The 14,418-nt window shown below is 43.2% G+C and overlaps 1 protein-coding gene across 1 annotated transcript; it reads right to left on the bottom strand.

Moving 5' to 3' along the window:
• Positions 1-8,329: 8,329 nt before the first annotated feature.
• Positions 8,330-14,149, bottom strand: BCDIN3D (BCDIN3 domain containing RNA methyltransferase). The gene is made up of 2 exons (XM_001915611.5): positions 13,496-14,149; positions 8,330-9,651 (listed from the first exon to the last, which is right to left on the bottom strand). Exons 1-2 carry the CDS (start codon positions 13,727-13,729, stop codon positions 9,007-9,009), a joined length of 879 nt encoding a protein of 292 aa, XP_001915646.1. The 5' UTR covers positions 13,730-14,149; the 3' UTR covers positions 8,330-9,006.
• Positions 14,150-14,418: the final 269 nt, after the last annotated feature.

Genomic DNA, 14,418 nt, shown 5'->3' on the forward strand with positions numbered 1-14,418 from the left:
TCCTTTCCTCAAGGGCTTAAAAGTCCAGTAAAACTCCATCTATCTGTTGCATTCCAATGCCATAGGGTGGAAAAACCTTAAGAGCCTGCCAGGCATTTCTGACTATTTTTGGATGTTTCCAAATAACTAAATTTTTGGAAGCAAACAGACCATTTAGATGATTTTTTCACTTTTCATTCAGATGTTTGCCCTTGTTTAATAAACACAGCCAGAACATCTTCACTTGTCAGAGCAAGTACCTGCCCTCCTTACTTAAAGGCTCTTGCACACTTGAAAGTTTAGGCATTCAGATTTTGGCAGAATCTCTACGCTTCACAAACCTTCATCTTCACTGACAAGAGGTGAAAGAAGTGTAGCTACCATTGCTCCACGATCACTTTCTGTCTTCGATGAGTCTTAAGACACTTTAACTCCTCAGAGGTAATATCCACTTAAATTATTAAAAGTTATACAGAAGTCCAAAGTTGGTTTTCCGTTCTTCTTTACTTGAGTTTTCTGTGTTACAAAACAAGCTAGGCCTCTTAGGTCTCTGGTTGCTGCAAGCTGTTGGTAACAAACCAGTTTGGTGGCGTGGTCTAACTGTGCATATAGTGCTGATGACTGACTGGTAGATGGCATCTCAGGGAACCACCCCCTCACTGCTCACAACAGTACTTTGAATGGGGCCCTCTGCTTCAGTACTATGTGGTCATTCATTTAGTGCTGGAGCATCTTCATTCTTCGGTTTGGCATTGTGGCCATTTGGTTACACTGGTTGATAAACTGACCCCAGTTTAGAATTCCTGACATCGTGAGATGGTCAGGTTGGTAACTGGCCTTTCAAGACATCTTAATAACTTGGCTATTATCCAGGTTGGATTGACTCTGAGTGCATTCTTGATGTCTTTCCCGGTCAATAAGAGGAAGAAAGGAGCTGGGGATAGGCTAATGCTTGGTCCATTTGCTGAATAGGAATAGATCTTTGCTATTGCTGCTTAATCTTACATGGGACAATCATGTTCTTTGGGTTCTGACAGCACTGCCAGTATGTGCTTTGAAACCTCCTACCTGGCACAGATATGATGGATCTGCTCAGGTCCTTTGACCTCTTTTTTATTGTTCAAAAAATTCTTATTGAATCTTTACTGTATGCCAGGCACTGTGCATATGGTAGTGGAACTCATGTGGGGTATGATAAGCAATGAGACTGAAAAGGTAAACAGTGGGAAGATCATACATTATCTTAAGAGCAAGGCAGAGCTTTTGAACAGTTTTAAGCAAGGGGGGTGGCATAATCAGAATTGCATTTTAGAAAGATCACTGTGGTTGTAGTGTGGAGAATAGATTAGAGAGAGCAAGATTGAAGTCAAGTTTTTATAGCAATTGAAGGGAAAAATGAGAAATGATGTGCTCTGGGCTAGGAAAGTGATAGTGGTGATGGAGAGAAGATGACTTCACAAAATAAATAGTAGTAGAATCAGCAGGTCTTGGGATTGGAAGTGGAGGGAAGCAGAAACTAAGCCAAGACCTCTGGACTGAGTAACTTGCAGATGGTAGGACCACTCAGTGAAATAGAAAACACCAGAGGAAGAGCAGGTTTGGGAGATGATATTGTCACTTCCAAACACATTGACATTGAAATGCCTGGGGGATGTCCAAGTGGAAATGTCTGTCCAAGAGGTCAGTGCTTCCCAAATGTCGTGCCTCAGAAAGAGGTTAGAGACGTGCTGCATATGGATCTTCTCAACCCTCAGGGCAGCATGAGCTCCCTCGGACAGAGAGCAGTCTCAGTAAGGTGGGTTGCCATGAAAACACCATCATTTTCTGTGTGCCATGATAGGGAGTAGGTTGGGAAGGACTGATGTATAAAGCTGTTGGATAAATAATTCTGAAGCTCAGCAGAGAGATCTGGACTATGGATAAGAGATTTGTGAGTCATCACAACATCAGATCATAGGCGGTAACTGAACCCATGGAGTGGAGATCATGAAGAAGAGGGTCTGGAGCAGAACCCTAAGGAGCAGCATCATTAGAGGGGTCTCCAGAGAAAGATTAAGACAACTGGCTGAGTGCTGTCACTAGAGCCCAAGAGGTTTCCAAAAAAAGACCAAGTAGGGCCAGCCCTGGTGGCCTAGTGGTTAAGTTCAGCACACTCTGCTTCAGTGGCCTGGGTTCAGTTCCCAGGCATGGACCTACACTGCTCTGTTATTGGCCATGCTGTGCTGGTGGCCCACATACTAAAAAATAGAGGAAGACTGGCATGGATGTTAGCTCAGGGCAAAGCTTCCTCAGAAAAAAAAAAGAGACCAAATAGTTCCCCATACTGCTGATGTCAAGTTGGATCAGGACTGAGACATACCCGCTGATTTTAGCCCCACATCATTGGTGACTTCGGCAAAACCAGATTTTGAAGGGTTAAAAAAGATGTATAACATAAGGAATGGAGACAAGAAGTGTTTAAAACTCTTTCAAGAATTTTGGCTATGCTGTGAGGGAAAAGTTAGACAGGTGGGCAGGGCAATGGGGATGAGAGTTCTTTTAGATAGTTATTTTTAGAAAGACATTACTTAATTTTATTAAACTTTTTTAATTTAAAACTATTTTTTAAAAGCATTATGTGTATATGGTTAGAAAATCAAATAATATAGAAGCAATTATTTGCTGCATTTCCCACCCCAACAATGAACCATTTTACCTTTTTGGCTGATTCTTCGATATGAATAAATATGCTTATAGTGTTCTTTGATTTTTCACTTTTACATGTTTTATTACCTTCCATATGTATATTCTTTTCAAAAGGTACCAAAGTGGGATCTTACCATTCATACTGTTCAGCACCTTACTTCTTGCACTTAAAATATCTTGGAGACCTTTCTGTGTTAGTATATATAGATCCACCTTGTTCTTTTTAACAATTGCATTGTAATCCATTTATGGCTGTACCATATTATTTGTTTCCTACTGATGAGTATTTAGGCTGCCTCCAGCTTTTCACTTTCATCAACCAACTGTAATGGATAACATTGTACACACATCCTTGCATGCTTGTGTGAGTATATCCACAAGATAAACTCCTAGCAGTGGAATTCCTGGGTATGTGCAGTATATGTCTTGACAAATATTGACAAATTACCTCCCGAAATGGTCATGCTAATTTCTATTCCCTCTAACAGGGTATAAGAATACCTTTTTCCCCCACATTCTCACCATCACTGTGTAAAAATTTTGTGAATACTGTTCTAAGTGATGAAATGTTCTTTCATTGTTTTTATTTGCATGTAATTAATGAGGAGGAAGACTGAACAAGTTTTCAGGTGTTTATCTGTCATTATCATTTTCTGTGACCATCTTTTTCTAATAGATGTATAAGAGTCGTTTGTATTATGTATAATTAAATTCCCCCTTTGTTTGTCACAGGTATTGCAAATTGTTTTCCTAGTTGGTAGTTTGTCATGTGACTTTACTGGATTTTTCCTTTTTTTGCTTTAGGTAGTCAAATTTATTGAACTTTTCCTGTACGGCTTTTGGGTTTTTTATGTTTAGAAAGTACTCCACTTTTTAAAATTACCTGTTTTCTCCAGTATGCTTATGGTTCTCTTTTTACTTTAAATATTCCATCCAGACTCTACTTAAATGGCGAAGATTACTGTTACTTCTCACTACTGCTCAGAAGGACATCTTCATTCTGGCCAAAGATATTCTCACGGTCTCCAAGGGTTCTCATAGGCCATTGTGTAATCATTGCCTTCTCGGTACCAGCTTTCATCTTTATGAGCACTATTTACACATCTTATTTGAGACTGCTACAGACTTGAAATACAGTGGTTCCTCCCAACAGGTCAGGTAACTGCTCAACCAACAGAAATGTTCGTTGGGAAGAGGTGAGGCTCAGATGCTGAAGCATCCCCCAAAGCTTTTAATGACTGAAAATTCCTCAGTTAACCATGTAGATGGAGCCCCAGCCTATTCCTTTAGTCATCAGGACCATTTTCTGCCATCAAGAAGTTATCTGGGACAGGTGCCACTTGGCTTGTAGCCTAGTCTCATTGTAGTCAGGGCCTCTGTGTTAGTTTCTTGTTCCTGCTGTAACAAATCATCACAAACTTAGTGGTTTAAAACAACACAAATTTATTTTCTTACAGTCCGGAGGTCAGAAGTCTAAAATCAAGGTGTTGGCGAGCTGCATTCCTTCTCGAGGCTTCATGGGAGAGTCCATTTCCTTGCTTTTTCTAATTGCATTTCTTGGCTCACAGACCTTCCTTACATCACTCTGTTTGCTTCTGTCATTACACCTCCCACTGTGGTCACATCTCCCTTTGCCTCCCTCTTGTAAGGAGACTTGTGATTACATTCAGGGCCCATCCTGATAATCCAGATTAATCTCCCAATCTCGAAGTCCTTAATCAAGATCCTTAATCTACACGACTACACATTTGCACACATCTAGAAAGTGCCTTTTGCCATCTAAGGCAGCATTCACAAGTTCTAGGGGTTAAGATGTGGACATCTTGGGGGACAGTTATTCAGCCTGTCACAGTCCCATACACATTCCTTTGCATCAGCTTAGTGAAGGGAGAGAGCACAAGCAGGGTCACAAAAGGTTTCAGAGTGTTCTTAGGATCAACAGAGAAGTAGGTAAATTCACATCTGTAACCACTGTGATCCCTGAGACCATTTCCACCAGCAATGATCACTCCCTCCCAGCATTGCTTCCTTTAAAATGCTCTGTAGTGCTCAGCTGAACCCCTTACTTCCTTATCCTAAAAAGCAAATTATTTAAGATAGTAAGATGCCAGTTTTCTACAGAAATGAGATGCTTTTCGCGTAAGCCTTTGATCTAACAAGCACAGTTGTGGTCTATGGCATGCTTACTGAGTGTAATAGCATCTTGTTTTTGTTTAACACTCTATATTCTGCAAAATACCTTCACATCTTTTAGTTCATTTGGGCATAGGAAAAAGAAGGTCTTGTTATTTCAGTTGGGCAAATCAGTAAACTGAGGCTCAGAGAGGTTAAAGTTCTGTTTCTGGCACATGGTGCTTTATTATTATCTTTTTTTTGTTTTCTTTTCTCCTGTTTCTAACCAGACCTCTTTTGGTTTCTCTTTTTTCCTCTCACTCAATAAGTATTAGCAGCTCTCAGACCTAAGACCTGGTCCCCTCTTATCATATTTACTTATTTTTGGAATTTACTACTTATTAAATATGAATCACCTATATGAATGACTTCCACATTTTTATATCTAGTCTTGATCTGCTGTCCTCTCCCAAGCCATCAATAATCAAGGCCTTGAAATGGACAAAGATAAGTTGGGCTTGAGGAGATCAGTCTTGCGGTGGTGGGAAAGAGGCATATAAACATCTATAATATGATGAGGTAAATACTGTAATAGAAGTTTCTATGAAAAGTCCCCACTAGAATGTAGTAACAAATGCAAAGTGCTACAGGAGTTGGGGAAGATTTCTGAGAAAATATAGCATCTGGGCTGCCTTTTAGGACAAACAGTTCAACTAGGTGCAAGGGGAAAGTTGAGGGAGAGAGAAGGGAAGCAGAAGGAGTTTGTGCTAGTCTCAGAGGTATGAAAGGACATGGCAAGTCTGAGAGGGTGGTAGGTGAGAAGTTCAGCGTGGCTGGTGGGTAGAGGAAAGGCATGAAGACCAGTACTGTCCAACACAACTTTCTGCAACAATGGAAATGTTCTATATCTGTGCTGTCCAGTAAAGTCGCCACTAGTCACATACGGCTACTGAACACTTGAAATGTGGCTAGTATGACTGAGGAGCTGAATTTAAATTTTATTTCATTTTACTTAATTTAAATTTAAATAGCAAGTGGCTAACTTATTGAACAACATTGGGTGAGGCAGTGGATAAAGGACAGGACTCTTGCTACTAGGAAACCAGTGAAGGTTGTTAAGCATGATACCAGCATAGCTAGCTAGCTGAGAAACAACACTGGAAGCAGAACAGAGAATGGACTGGAGGATAGATGCCTTAACACAGAAACCGCTGGGAGGCGCCAGCCAGACGGGTGGGATAAACAGGACTTCCATGTTATGGGTAGAATTTACTGGACTTTCTGACTATTTTGATGTGGGGAGTATAAGTGAGGACAGTCAGCTGAAGTTAGTAGCTTGAGCAATGGGTGGATGCCAACAGCTGAGATAGGATTAGGTTTGGAATGAGGGTAATGAGTTTGCTTTTGGGATATGTTGAATTTGAGGTGCCTAAGAACCATCTAGGGGGATATGACTACAAATCGGAAAAAACATTAATCTGTAACTGTGAAGGTGGGGCTACCAATATATTCTGGGATTATTAGCATATATGTAGTAAAGGCATGGGAGTAGAGGAACTCACCCCAGGAAAAATATGAAGAGGACTGGATGGACCCTAAGGAACTCTAAGCAATCAAATGGTGGAACTGTGGTCTATTTCTGCTCGCATCAGAATCATCTAGGGTGCCTGTTAAAAACAGATTCCTCATTGTGAATGTATTTAATGCTGCATAATTGTACACTTAAACATAGTTAAAATGAGGGGCCGGCCTGGTGGCGCAGTGGTTGGGTTTGCACACTCCGCTTTGGTGGCCCAGGGTTCGTAGGTTCGCATCCTGGGCATGGACCTATACACCACTTATCAAGCCACACTGTGGCGGGATCCCATATGCAGAATGCTGGAAGACTGGTACAGATGTTGGTTCAGTGACAGTCCTCCTCACGCAAAAGAAAAAGAGGAAGATTGGCAACAGATGTTAGCTCAGGGCCAATCTTCCTCACCATAAAAAAAAAAAGATAAAATGATAAACTTTATGTTACATGTATTTTACCACAGTAAAAAAAAAAGGAAAAAAACAAATCAAACCAAACCAAACCAAAAACATTCCTAAGCCCCATTCCTGACTGAACCACTGTTTCTGGAGATGAATTCAGGACTTCCAGGTAATTCTTATCCAAATTAAAATTTGAACCAATTGCTTAAGGAGTAGAGAGAAACTAAAAGATAGGAAGAGAATACATGGAAAATGGTTCAGGAAGGAGTCAACAGTGTTGAATGGTGCCATGGCCCAGGAGGAAGACTGAAGAGGCCCAAGAATTTGGCACTCAGGTGGCCAATGATGAATGGGAGGTGAGTGAGCAGAAGCTGTCGGGTCTACTCTTCTAAGAGCTTTGCTCACATTTGTTGGTGAAGAGATGGAAGGAAAGATTGCATAAGATTGAGGGGGAGATAAGATATAGGAAAAGTTGATGGTTTTGAAGAAGGGAGAATTGAGCATGTTGATAGCTGGACAGGAAGGAGTCAATAAGGCCAAGGAGACACCAAGGGGATCCTCAATAAAGCACAATTTTGGAGAGGTTGGGATCAGGAAATTAGGCAGAGGTTATTTGGGGAAAGGCTCACTGGCTTAGTTTAGAAGTGAAAAGGTGAGAAAATGAAGGGGTTCAAGACTGAGTTCAAAAAAAGACTTCCTGACACAGCAAACCAGAATGGCACTAGTTGGTGGTTAGGTCATCTCCTTAGATTAATGGAGCAGGGACAGTCAAGAGCCTGCAGAAGGGTAAGTCTGGAAGAGTCACTATGATAAAAGTGATCAGGAGCAGCAATATAAAAAGATTGAAAAGTAGTATTGGAGTCTAATTGAGATTGGAAATGGCACCAACTGTTACACAATTATCTTGCACAATATAGAAAAATCAGTTTTCCTAAATGAAGGTTTTGGTTCCATCCTCCTATTGTTCAGAGACTGCACTGGCTTCTGCTCTCTCGTGCATAAAGTTCAAATGCCTTATAGGAATTTTTACTAACTTCTCCATCAAGAAGTCCAACCTCTAATTGGTGGTTCAGACTCTCTTGTTCCCTGCTCCTCCTTCTCTAACTTCAATTCAGAAAATAAAAAGATCTTAGGGATTCTGAAGCTCATCAGCGCAATCTCCCTTCTTTGCTAGGTATGTCTGGTTTTTCTATCTTATTTCCACCAAACAAATCTTTCTCCATCTTCCACTTTCCCTTAGGTTAAACTCACAGGTGTTTTAAAAATCAAAACCTGACAGACATGAGTAACACCTATCCCACAGCATTTATGCTGTAGTCAGCCAATTGTAGACTGCATTTTATGCATGCTTCCCTGCACATATTCCCCACCCGTCAGCCATATTGGTGTCCCCCTCTCCCCCACATTGGTGTGCTTTGGCAGAGGACACTGACAAAAAAGTCCAGAATTAACTGACTTGCTGGCATGTTTTCTGTTCTGAGCTTGAGTGACATTCTTTTTCTTGAGCTGAAACTCCCTGGATAAAGTGGTTAAAAGCAGAAGTTTCTTATCCACCCCAGATTCATAGGACATTCTCAACCATATTCAAGTCACTTTTATTATATATAATACATAATTATATATATAGTATACAATCCCACTTCATTCATTTCATTTTTACCAGCTGGATTTTGGGTTCATAATTTAAACCTGGTAAACATCTTTTCAATGCCAGTCAATGCATCTTGGTTAGTATCTGTATCTGTTGTGCCAAGCCTGGGCATATTGGAGACTTAACCTGCTCAGGAAAAATAAGATGTTTTCCTACTAACCCTCTCCTTGAGCCAGGCCAATGACCCTTTATTCCAGATTGTATTGTGAGGTTTTGCCCGAAGGCAGGACAAGTAAGTCCAGAAGAAGCCAGATCAGATTCAAGGGGCCCAGAGAACTGATACAATCTAAGGCTAGCCTGGTCTAAGTCTTTCTAAATAACCACCAAAAGCAGCTCCTTCCATATCACAGAACCAGGATCACTTTTTCTAGGCATTCTCAATCCAGACAGATCGGCTCGCTGCTCCACAGATGCATTCTCCGCAGGGATCATCCCAAACAATGGGGAACGGATACTGATCCTTTCATCTGCATGTCTTGGACATTTTGTCAAAAGCCTCTGCCAGGTTTTGAGGCTGCCTAACTATCAGGAGTTAAGGAAAATGAATTTAATTCTTAGTATAAAACCCTTCAATATCTCTTTCCTCATCTTCCCACCCTCCCATCTCACTGTCTCCAGAATCTTAATCTGTTCCTTTCTTTCCCTTCTTCCAGCAGTGATTCAGGCATTGGATGAGTCTCTGTGGTTTGTTTTGCCCTGAAGAGCAGAAGACTTCGGTCCCAGCTGGTGTTGCCAAAGCAGCATACTAATTCCATGCCATGGTCCTGGGTCAAGATCTGCACAATCTGATTGGCCATATCACCTCGGATGGCAAGGGAGCGGAAGTGGTCAAAATCATGGAAGCCTAGCTTCCGGAGACGCCTTGCAGCTGCCCGGTAACACTTCCAGGGCTGTGGCTCCACAAGGAGGTAGCGGCAAAGGGAGGAAAGGTGGGCCAGGAACTCCCAGAGGCCATGGTCTCCATGGTTCAGATGAATCCACATGGTTATCGACATGCAGAAGCCAATGTCAAAGATTGAACGTCCAAACTGGCTTAAGAAAGAACTCAAGAGAACTTTCCGAGTCCTTTGGTTCATGAAGTCCAGGGTGATAAAGGTCAAGGCATCAGGAAAAGGGCATTGTTTTTCAGCTCTCTCCACCAGGACTGGATCTATGTCACAGCAGAGGAAATGGAGTTCTCTTGAGGCATCTGAGCAGGTCTCCCCATCACGTAGGGAAAGGAAATGTTTGTATAGAGCCACACTCAGATCCTAGAGGAATCCAAAAGAGCTTTGTCATTGCAGCTCTCAACCAGTGAATGGAAGAGAAACCTCTATCTTTTATCCTCCCACTGAGACTGCCACTTACTCTTGGCTTTACAGGATGTGAGGCTCTTAAACTATAGCCTAAGGAGGTTACCCAAAAAATTTTCCCCAGAGCAGGCTCTCAGGGCCCTCCTGGGGTCTCAGGTTGAGATGCATTCTCTCTCTACGCCCCTGACACTGATGGTGGGTTGGGTTGTATAGCTGAAAGCTACAGTCCAATGTGTGAAGCACAGGAGCCTACAGCAGTATTTTCCAGCTTAAGTAATATGCTGGTAGACTCACTACTTTTTCTTTTTGGGGGCATCTCAGACCCCAGGGACAAGTAAAGGGTTCAACGGGCATAACCAGTGTTCCTTACCAGCAAGGTGGAATAGAGTAAGCACCATCCTCTAAAAACCTGCTTCTCAGGCCTGTGGTTGGGAAAGTCTGGATTCCAAAAAGTCCTCCTTCAGCCTTCACTCTACAGCTTCAGTTTTACTACCTGTCTTATGCTTCACCACCCCCTTCTGAGACTTATTCTGCTTCTGCATCCACCACTCCCCAGTCACTGCTGGCCTCCTTCTAGCCAAATCCAATTATTTCTGATTTCCACCATCTTAGCAGCTTTTTGATTCATCTCCCTTCTTTAACTTTGACTTCTATAACCATTGTAACTAACTCAAATTTGTGTTGTTCTAATCCACTTTTTCCAGGCATTTTCCTATTTACTACCTCATTTGCTCTGTGCAACAATCCTGTAAGGAATATATTTATGCCCTTTGTGCAGGTGAAGAAAGTGTGGCTGGAAACAACCCAGATGTCCAATAATAGTAGTGTGTTTAAATAAATGTGGTATATTAAGATGGAATACTAAATAGTAGTTGAAAATGAAGTAATTCAGCTCAGTGTTGCAACATGGATGATTCTCACAAATATATAATGCTGAGTAAAAAAGCAAGACACTAAAGAAAACACATAGCAAGCTTCCATTTATATGAAGTTCAAAATGGATAAAAGCAAACCACATTGTTTAGGGATATAAAAATAGTAAGCTATAAAGAAAAGCAAGGACACAAAAATAATACAAGTCAGGCTAGTTGTTACCTCTGGGTGGAGAGGGTTTATGAATAGGAAAAGGCATATGGGGGACTTCTGGGGTGCTGACAATGTTTTATTCTTGATCTGGACAGTGGTCATAATGGTGTCTGCTTTATAACAATTTACAAAGTATAAATTTATGTTTTATACAATTTTCTCTAGGTGTGGCATAGTTCCCTCCAAAAAACCTGTATTTTATTTATTTATTTACTTTTAAAGATTGGCACCTGAGCTAACAACTGTTGCCAATCTATTTTTTTTTCTTTCTGCTTTTTCTCCCCAAATCCCTCCAGTACACAGTTGTATATTTTAGTTGTGGGTCCTTCTACTTGTGGCATGTGGGACGCCGCCTCAACGTGGCCTGAGGAGTGGTGCCGTGTCAGTGCCCAGGATCTGAACCAGCGAAACCCTGGGCCAACACAGTGCAGCGCTCGAACTTAACCACTCGGCCACCGGGCCAGCCCCAAAACCTGTATTTTAAAACTTATGGTTCAGAGCTAGTGACTTCTCCAATGTCACATGGTTAGTACACGGCAAGATCTAGGCCAAATTAGGTAGTTTCTTCTATACTAGTCTTCTCACACTTTAACAGGCATATAAATCACTTAGGGATCTTATTAAAATAAAGATGCTGATTTGGTGGATCTGGGGTGAGGGCAGAGATTCTCTATTTCTAATAAGCTTCCAAATCATGCCAATGCTGTAGTTTAAGGACCACACTTTGAGTAGTAAGGTCCTATACTATGCTGCTTAGTTTTCTCCTCATCACTCTCTTTGCTGTCTCCCTCTTCCTATCTGATCTTGGGTGTCCCCCACATCTGACCAGTCATTTTGTCACATCAGTCCCTCCTCCACCACATCTCTTCATCTGCTCCATCCTCAACTCCCCAATCCTAGGGTCCCTTGGAAGCTTAAAAAAAGAAAATACAGGGGCCAGCCCAGTGGCATAGTGGTTAAGTCAGAGTGCCCTACTTTGGTGGCTTGGGGTTCACGGGTTTGGATCCTGGGAATGGACCTACACACTGTTCATCAAGCCATGCTGTGGCGGTGTCCCACATACAAAATAGACTGACACAGATGTTAGCTCAGGGCCAATCCTCTTCACCAAAAACAAAAAAACCCAAGAAAATAGACTCAAGGGCTCAGTACCCCCCAAGATCCTCATTCGGTAGGTCTAGAGTGGGGCCTAGGAGTTTTTAAAATTTACACAAAGCACCCCATAAATTGTGGCACATCTATACAATAAAATATTATGAAGCTGCTACAAAAGAATGCAGTGACATGGCTATTCTCCAACTTATTAAATGAAAAGCAAGTGCAAACCAGTGTGCTACTATTTGTAAACTAAAAGATGTGAGATCTTTATACATACATAAACACTTGTGTACACATAGGATACATACCTAAGCAATTACAAACAGCAGTTGCCATTGTGTAGGGAAAAAAGGAGGATTTAGGGTCAGGACTAGAGACTTACTTTTTACTATATGCCCCTTTGTATTTTGAATTTTTTCATTTTATTAAGTGTAAGCATTTTTTAAGTGCAAAATAAAAAGCTCCCTAAATGAACAGCTAGGTTTAGGAACAGCTGACCTAGTTATAGAGGCAACTGTGTCCTTGCCTCTTAATGTGCATATATAAATATACTACTCTCAACTTTGAAATCGCCCGTGTTTTCCTAATGCCTTTCATGAAATCCCAAGCCTTAAATCCAATCTTTCTTTTCCATTGCTTTTCCTCTCTGATTTCCCGTATCATCCCCATAGAGAAATGTTTGCAGGGGATACCCAGACACCCACACATCTGCTCATTCCAGCTTTGAGTCTGTATCCAAATGTCCCCCTCCCCTTTATCAGCTGTGTCCCTATAGCCTTCAAGCCTCCACCAAAGTCTCTTCTGCCTAAGGCCAGCAACCCAATAAAATTCTCCTTACCCACTCCTGCTCCGGGTCTGGAATGGAGGGAGGGCACTAACTTTCGATGCATTTGCAACCATAGGTTCACAATGCCTTCTTCTCTAGGATATCTAGTGGCTACAAATAGGTGTCAGAGGGACATTCCGCTGTTTTGCATGTGGTTTAACTACAATCGTTCATTATACGCCTAAGAATACTTTGCGGTAAGATGTGGCAATGCTTTCCTCTGGCAGAATGCTGTATTTTTCTTCTCGATCCTCTCCACTGTACTCAGTCAACTCACTGCTTTTTAAATAAATATCCACTTGGCTCCAGCATGCGTCGTGCACTGTACGGCTCACGAATCTTAATCCCGGACATGATTCAGTCAGCCCTGGCTCATTTTTCCCAGTAAACCCGTCCCAAGCCCATGCTCCCAAACGTGGGTCTCCGGAAGCCCCCCCTTCCCCAGCCAGGTCGCCAGCCACGCTGGACAGGAGGCAAACGCAGGAAGCCCAAATACGGTGCCCTCCCCCAGCCCCCGCACCAGGGGAGTTGGCAGAGGGCGAACGCAGAGAGGGGACGCGGGAACTCGGAACGTAGTTGAAAATGACTCCTCTCCAAGGTTCCCGAGAGAGTTGGCGGTGGGGCCCTGGAGGTCAGGGAGCAGCAGCACCGGGTCGGCCAACGCTGCGCCTTTCAACTCATTTGGGGAAAGCTGTGACGGGTGTGATGTCACATCCAAGCCAGACGCCCAGCGAACGCGGAGGAAGGCCACCGCTCGGCTCCCGCACCTCCGATCCCTCCCCCGGCACTCACCCCGGAGTTACACCCCACGTCGAGCCCCAGGATCGGTCTCATCTCCGGACTCTGCGGGAAGAGCCGGCGAAGGAGCTCCGGGGGCAGGAGGCGGAGCCGTTGCTCGGGAGGGTGGAAGCGAGAATAATGAGGGAAATTTCCGAAAGGGGCGGCCCCGGGCTCCAGGATTCGCCGTTCGTCTTCCGCCGAGGCCTCCTCAACGGTCCCGGTAGCCTGCTTCCCGGACGCCGCCATTAGCCTCGGTCTGGCCTCCCGGTCCCCGCGGAACCGGAAGTCGGGTACTTGCGGCCGGAGGAACGCGGCCGCGGCGCCTGCGCGCGTGCGCTGAATGCAGAGGAGAGTGGGGATGAAGGCTGGCGTCTTCTGAGCGAGCGATGACGTCCGGCCTGCGTCGCCTTGTGGAACCACAACCTAGGAGGTGGTTAGTAATATTATCAAGCGCAGACAGGTTAAGTCACTTGTCCAAGCTGACATAATTTCAACCATGGGCTAGTCAGAACAAGGAGTTCCTTGCGATGTTGGAAGTCAATTTTGGCCCAACTTCTTCCTTTACAAATGCATTGAGACCCAGAGAGTAGAAATTACTTGTCCAGGGTCACACAGCGAATCTGTGATAAAGGAACTTGTACCCCTTCACCGCGTGGTTCCAGGAATAGGTAGCAGGAGCTACAGGTCACTTGAAGTGCCGCAAGACCCGGATGTCTCTGCCTGCCAAGTGGGACAGGTGCATAGGGGCAACTGTAATCTGTGAGCTCCTTGAGAGGCGAAAACTAAGGGTTTTACATATAATAACTCACTTAATCCTCACCTTAACCCTGTGGGGAAAGGGCCATAATTATGATTTCTTTTATATATGTAAGGATATTGAGGGACGACGAAATTGGTAACCTGCCCATGGGCACTCAGTTAGAAATGATGGTACC

Source organism: Equus caballus, chromosome 6 (assembly GCF_041296265.1).
Source record: "Equus caballus isolate H_3958 breed thoroughbred chromosome 6, TB-T2T, whole genome shotgun sequence".
Classification (NCBI taxonomy): domain Eukaryota; kingdom Metazoa; phylum Chordata; class Mammalia; order Perissodactyla; family Equidae; genus Equus; species Equus caballus.